Genomic DNA, 7,277 nt, shown 5'->3' with positions numbered 1-7,277 from the left:
ACGAAAATATTCTATTTATTGATAAAAATAGATGAATGAAAAAGAATATTATCACTTTTTAGATATGATAGATTAATTGCAATATATACAGTATATTTATGTTAATTCTTAATTCTTAAAGCTCTGTTTTTTTCTTTTTTTTCGTTAGAGATTGGCTGATTGCTAATGAATAAACTCCAATCACCTTTATACGAGTATTATATTGTATAGTTTAATTTATTTAAAGTATATATTAGTCTAATTTTAATATGATATAAGTTTATTTTTTTATAAGAACATCTTGACAAAAGGGCAAATGTCAAGATCTGTCTAGGTTCTTGGACAATCATACACGGAGTATTATTTATGGCACACTCAATACCATGCACATGATATGGCAATACTTTCAAAGCTAATTAATAGATCAACGCTCGTTGTCAAATCGTCAGATTCCGGTCTCAGCTGAATTGCTTACAACTAAGCGTGGATGAACGAATAAGCGTCGTAAATTATCTCAATTCCTGTATTTATTATTTTTTACTTTATTTAACTGATTCTAAAGTAGTTTATAAAACATGGAAATGAATATTAAATAAATATTTTAAAAAGATTATTCATTTGAAAACTGAAAACGTTATAGATATTTCGACATTTAGCAACAGACAATTAAATTAGTTACAAAATTTAAATAAAACCAGAATAAATTTGTTAGACAAACTACAGTATTCTGATTCTTAGTAACAGCATTGTCTATAGATAATGCTTAATTAATCAATCGTATCTTTAACTAAATTTAGAATTAAATATCGAATTTTCTAAGTTCGTTAACCGTTCTGTTGACTAAATAAATGTGTTAGTGGGACAAAACAAATTTATTTGCTTCTTTTTATTTCAGGAATGTAACGATGAGCCAAAAGCACACACAAAAAATTATATATATATACTTTATTTATTTTTGGAAGAAAGATCATTTAAGTATTTTGTTTCCAATAAATGAAAATAAATACAATAATTTTATATCAAAGACTATATCTCAATTGTTTTATTCTTAACAAACTATTTTATATAAAGTAAATTAACTAAATACATAAAACATTACTTATTCTTTGAAATAAATAGTTTTTTCATATAACAGAAATTAAGGAAGATGATCCCGAAGTGTATTTTCGATATTTCGGGTGAGTTTTAAATAGCCTTTACTGTATATGTTCAGATTCGATTAACTTCAAATACTGTATATAAGTTATAAATTGTGATTCATCGAAGATAATTCTGATCTAGTTCTAATCATTTCGATTTTATCAGTCTCGTGTTTAAAGACACAAAGGACTGCGGGCTACCAGCGTAGAACTATTCTCGACTAACTTGTAAAAAGCTGTATTCTCGACTTTTCTCATTGATCAAAAAAGAACGGAAGTACATCACTAGTAATGAGCGAAGTATTGCGCACTAAACCTATTTAAGGTGTTAAGGCCGGATGAGCCGGCCTTATCACCTTAACAAATTATCCTAGTAGTGCACCTGAATCTTAAAGCACGGTAGCGGTCTATAGTAAAGCTCAGTCACACTTGTAATGTTAAAGTGCCAACTTTGATCCTTAATATTTCTACGACCAACGAATCGATTTGTGTAAAATTTAAAATATTTAGTCTCCACGATGAGTACTATGGACGTGTAAAATTTTGAATAAATTCGTTGGATTGTTTTGGATTTACTCAATCGGCATTTTGTTACCTAGATTTGCAACGAGAGAGAATAGCGACACCGAGCTACTAAATAATCTAGAAGAGGTCTGCATATATTTAATAGGTCTTTCAAGAGCTGACTCCTCCTGTTTGCTCTTTTGGAGGTTTATTTAAAAATATTCAATAATTTTTAAATAAGAGCCCTTTTTAAATTTAGCATATTATTGGTCTATCTAAATTAGCTATCGCGTGATTTCAAGTCTTGCGATTACTTTTCATCAATTAATTATTACAAGCCTAATGATTAAAAATTAGTATTTATAAAATAATATCCCTACTTTTAAATTTTGGCATATTAGTAGTCAATTAGTTATCATGTGACATTACGTACACCAGGCTATCATGAAATTGTCAGGTGAATATAGAATTACTATATCATGAAAACTATTCTATGATGAAGTTATTGATGATTGAAAAATACTTGAAATCCCATAAAAGAAATTGGTGGAATCAGGTTGAAAGTAAAGCTCAGCGAAAGCATCTAAATAAAGAAAATTTGAAAGTTGTGGCATCTGGCAAAGTTACTGGAATCAGTAAGACTCAACATGTGAATAAAGTGTACTGTATATTACATAGGCAGGAAGTTTTGGATGAATGTCACCATTATAATAAATCAGGAAAACAAGCATCGTCACAGAAAAAAGGCTTCGAGCTTTACTTTGTACTTTAAAGTTCCTTCACTAATATTGCTCAAAATTTCTCTAATGTTCGGCCAAATTATTGTAGGTGCAACAACTTTATGGCACAAAGTAAAGCTCGAAGACTTTTTCTGTGACGATGCTTGTATCCCTGATTTATTATCACGGTGGCATTGCTTCATCCAAAACTTCCTGTAGTTGTAGTCTGTGTAATGTGCACTTTATTCACATGTTGAGTCTTACTGTCAAATCTGGTTCTAGTATTCATACGCCACAACTTTTAAATGTGTTTTTTTATTTAGATGTTTTTACTAAGCTTTACTTTTCAACCTGGTTCCATCAGTTTTTTAATGGGATTACAATGACTCAAAAAATGTTCACATAATTTTGGTTTTTTCCTTTTTAAACTATAAAATTCGAATATACATTTAATATGTAAATTTTAACATGCATTAAACTATACATATTGCAAGTATTAATTTCATTGGTTGGAGCATTAAATAATCTCTTGTGGTTAGCATCAAATATTATTAATTGAATTTTGACAATCAAACATTTGAACATTTTCTTTGCTGTTCAACAATATCATTTTCAAAAGATAAAAACTATTTTAAAATGTTTATTTCATTCAAATAGTTCTCAATTTAAAGCATGATAATTATTTCTAACTAGAATTAACGAAAAGACCATTTTCTGCACAATAGAAACAAGATATTAGTGCTCACTGCTCTCATTAAATAGTGTTATCACTCAGAAAAATTGCCTCACGTATTGGTGCCAGTGTAGGAAGTGTGTCTGAAATACGTCAAGAGGAGATGTCCAATGCCAAAAAATCCATTACTTGGTCGACCAAGAGCTCTAGATACAGTCCAAGAGCGGAATGTTATGAGAAGAGTAACAAGTAAAAAACCTGAAACTGCAGTTGATGTTAAAAAAGATTTAGAAGAATATCATAGATTAAATATTAGTGCTCAAATAGTTAGGGATATGTTGTTACGTAATGAATTAAGAGCAGTAGGTAAAGTATTAAAAAAAAACCCCTTACTAACTATAAGGCACAGCAAATTTAGACTTAAATTTCCAGAGAAATATAAAAACTGAACTGTGGATGATTGGAGACGTGTAATTTTCTCAGATGAAACAAAAGTTAACCATTTTTAGGAAGTGATGAGTGCAAATAGTATTGGAAAAATAAAAACTCAGTTACAATTTCATTATGTGATAACAACTGTAAAATATGGTGGTGGTTCATTAATGGTATGGACTTGTATAACAACCTATGAATCTAGAAATCAAAAATATGTAAACACTCTTTAGAGTCACTGTAATTAGGTGACTGCTCTATTGTCAGTTTAATTCTCTATTTTTTTTCCCACGAGCAATGTTGCCAAAATTCACAAGATTAATTAAGAAATTGTAACTTTAAACAGCTTTTATGTATAAAAATAAAAATAAGTAATTTTAAAAATGGAATTTTGAATTGAAATTTATAATTGTTACAATCACAAAAAATAAGATTTAAATAATTGGCTATTTAGATGTAATCTTTTAAAATTAACCAATTCAATTTCTAATTCGAATGTAATAATAAGATATAGAGGAGAGAAAGAAGGTAGTTCTATGTTGTTATCCGAGTTACATGAATGAATTACTGTATTTAAGACATTCTAAGAAAAAGATAAGTTGTCACTTGAATATCAATTTCATTTTTACGTTAAAATTTTTATATACATAAAATAGATTAAATGAACAATTTCTTATGCAGTCATTTAACTAGCTTATCATGAATTATATAACTTTAGTCCAGTTTCCTGGATTTAAATTTGACGTAGAGATAATATTAAAGGATATTGAAATCAATTTTAACATATCTTATCCAAATATATTTATCAAAAGCTAGAGTTTTTTTCCATCTGTTTGACTTTAAATTCATTTTAACTGTTTTAAAGTAATAAAATTATCAAAATTAGGATTTTCCTATTTATTCAAGCTAATAAAAGAAAGAATATTATTTATTATCATTAGTTTACTATGACTATAATCTATCAATAGGACTTATTACACTGATGTAACCTCTGAATGACAATGAGAGAATATCTAGTTTATTGGTTTAAATAAAACTTTCTAGATGTGAAAATAAAGGAGAGTTTATTTAAACCAATAGACTAGATATTCTCTCATTGTCATTCAGAGGTTACAACAGTGAAATAAGTCTTAATTACAGATTATAGTCAAAGTAAACTAATGATAATAAATAACTATTTAAAAAACAAGAGGCATTAGTTAATTAAAGAATATTATTAATTTAAGATGAAATTAGATACAACTAACAAATTTTAATGAATAATATGCCGTTATTTTCGTGTAACAATTGGACAATCAATTTATATCTAAAATGTAATATCTAGTGAGTAAACTGTGTGTAATAAAGTGAGTAAACCCAAAAGTAAGAAATGAAGATCCAGACGAGAACAAATTATGTTTACTCGACTCTGATCTGAATCAACATCTTTCGACGACATGACGAATTCTCTACTTGATAAGCTTGTTTGTCACACTTATCTATCAAACTTATGGTACGATACAATGCGTGTAGCTAATACTTATATTCCGTGATAGTACAGGAAATCTTGTTAGATTATTCACACGCATGTGGAGGCGCTTTCATTTTGCATGAAAGTGATGACTCGAGTCATTGTCACAGTTGCAGTTGGATTACAAGAAACCTGTCGCGCATCTCTCGACGTCTCTGGGCCGTCACAGTGCGTGTCAAAGACCAATTTGGATTAGTTTCTTCGAAGAATAAATGTGGAATCCATGTCCAAGAATAAATGTAGTTGTGAATCAACACTAGACTAAGTTTAGGCTAGTATGGTGGAATCTTCTGGAAAGTTTGAGGGTTTTTTGTAACCCAAATGAGACAGTCACGGTTGTTCGCTGTTCCATCCAGATGAAAATGTGCATCGCTCTGCGGGATCTTCTATGGTCACGACATAATTATGATAAATAATATATAAAATAAATAACAAAATAAAATAAGATTTTTGTCGTTTTTGGCATTGTTTAAATCTCTTACATTGATTAAGAGATGATTGGAGTTCTTATAAAACTCGATTTTTTTGTTTCTATCCGATTTCTTTTTCGTCGAGCCTGCTTCAATCACAGCTTGAACACTACCGTTTGAAACTTTGAAGGGCTAATTTACATGTGATAAAATACTTATATTTTTTATCAAATACAGCATCGTCATGAGCTGTTCCAACATAAACCAATAAAGATTTGTTGATAACTTAGATCATATATATATATACACTGGACGACAAAAAAAATAACGCACCATGAAGGACTTGTTGGATTTGAATAAAAATTGGTATGTTGCATCATCATAGCTAGATATGTAAATGATTAGCTTTTGGGATCAGGTTCTTGTGTTGTATCGCCGCCAGAGGGTAGAAAAGTGCTTCCTCTGTCTGGTATAAAGGTGCACGCTGTGACGACTTGTGCATATGTCCTGCGCTTGTGTTGATGGTTGTGACTTTGTTGAGTGACAGACATGCCTCTATGACACATTCGACGGCCTTACACTCAGTTAAGTGAGTTTGAGAGAGGTCGCATCGTTGGATTGAGAGGAAGAGAATGGTCATATCGCCGGATTGGCTGCCATCTGAACCATTCTGATGGAAATGTTAGGATGTGTTATGAGCAGTGGGGATGTAGGGGAACGCATGAATGGCAAACAGGCTCCGGACGCTATCGACAGACCACCAGGCGGGAGGATCATCTCATTGTACGTCAAGCACGGATAGCGCCTACAGCTTCGTCGTCTACCATTCATGCAGCAGTGGCACCTGCGTTACAAAACCGTGTATCCAGCTGCACCATTTCCAGGCGCTTAGTAGAAGGCGGATTGGTCTCCCGATGGCCAGTATGTGTTCTACCATTAACATCCACTTACCAATGCCTCCATCTGCAGTGCTGTCGTGCACGACAATCATGGACAGCTACCGACTGGCAGCATATTGTCTTCAGCGACGAATCCTGCTTTTGTTTGGGGGCTCACGATGGCTGTGTGAGGGTATGGTGGCCTGCTGGTCAAGGCGTCAACTCAGCCTATACTGTGGAGCGGCACACGGGCCCAACCCCTGGTGTTATGGTGTGGGGAGCCGTAACATACGACAGTAGGACACCTCTAGTTGTCATGCGTACTACCCTCACAGCCCAACGATATGTGCAATACAACCTCCGGCCACATGTGTTGCCCCTCATGGCAGGGCTTCCGACAGGCATATTCCAGCAGAATAATGCCCAGCTACACACTGCAGCGGTCTCCCAAGCATGTCTACATAACATTGCCACACTTCCTTGGCCTGCACGGTCTCCAGATGTATCATTAATCGAACATGTGTGGGACTACCTGGGACGCCAGCTGTGACAGCCGCGGGATCTGACACATCTTGAGTCCCAGTTGCATCACATGTGGACAGATATGCCACAGAACATTATATGGAACCTTTATGCCTCCATGCCGAGGCGTATCACAGCTTATATCCGCACTAGAGGCGGCACAACGGGATATTAGTGCCTGCACTGTATTGAACATTACTGCACAATAAAGTATGTTTTTGCTTTATGGTTGCAATCATATACCTGTCTAGCTATGACAATGTCACATACCAATTTTTGTTCAAATCCAACAAGTCCTTTCTGGTGCGTTATTTTTTTTTTGTCGTACAGTGTGTATATATATATATATATATATATTGAGATCTCTTATCTTCTATATTCTTTAAACTCCTCTCTGATTGTATAGCGACATAATATCTCGATCTTTCAAGAAGTTGAATTTTGATCAACTCATTATAAGTAAAGATCATTCATAATAAACAAAATTGAAACCGATCTATAGCTTTGTTAA

The 7,277-nt window shown here is 32.8% G+C and overlaps 1 protein-coding gene across 1 annotated transcript; it reads left to right on the top strand.

Annotated features, from left to right (window-relative positions):
- The first annotated feature begins 3,184 nt into the window (after positions 1–3,184).
- LOC136983218 (uncharacterized) lies at positions 3,185–3,679 on the top strand. Its single transcript, XM_067279902.1, has 2 exons — positions 3,185–3,385; positions 3,524–3,679. Exons 1-2 carry the CDS (start codon positions 3,185–3,187, stop codon positions 3,677–3,679), a joined length of 357 nt encoding a protein of 118 aa, XP_067136003.1.
- Positions 3,680–7,277: the final 3,598 nt, after the last annotated feature.

Source organism: Centruroides vittatus, unplaced genomic scaffold (assembly GCF_030686945.1).
Source record: "Centruroides vittatus isolate TY-2023 unplaced genomic scaffold, ASM3068694v2 contig_878, whole genome shotgun sequence".
Taxonomy (NCBI): Eukaryota; Metazoa; Arthropoda; class Arachnida; order Scorpiones; family Buthidae; genus Centruroides; species Centruroides vittatus.
Note: the sequence above shows the minus strand (reverse complement) of the source record. Positions and strands in the feature narration are given on the sequence as shown.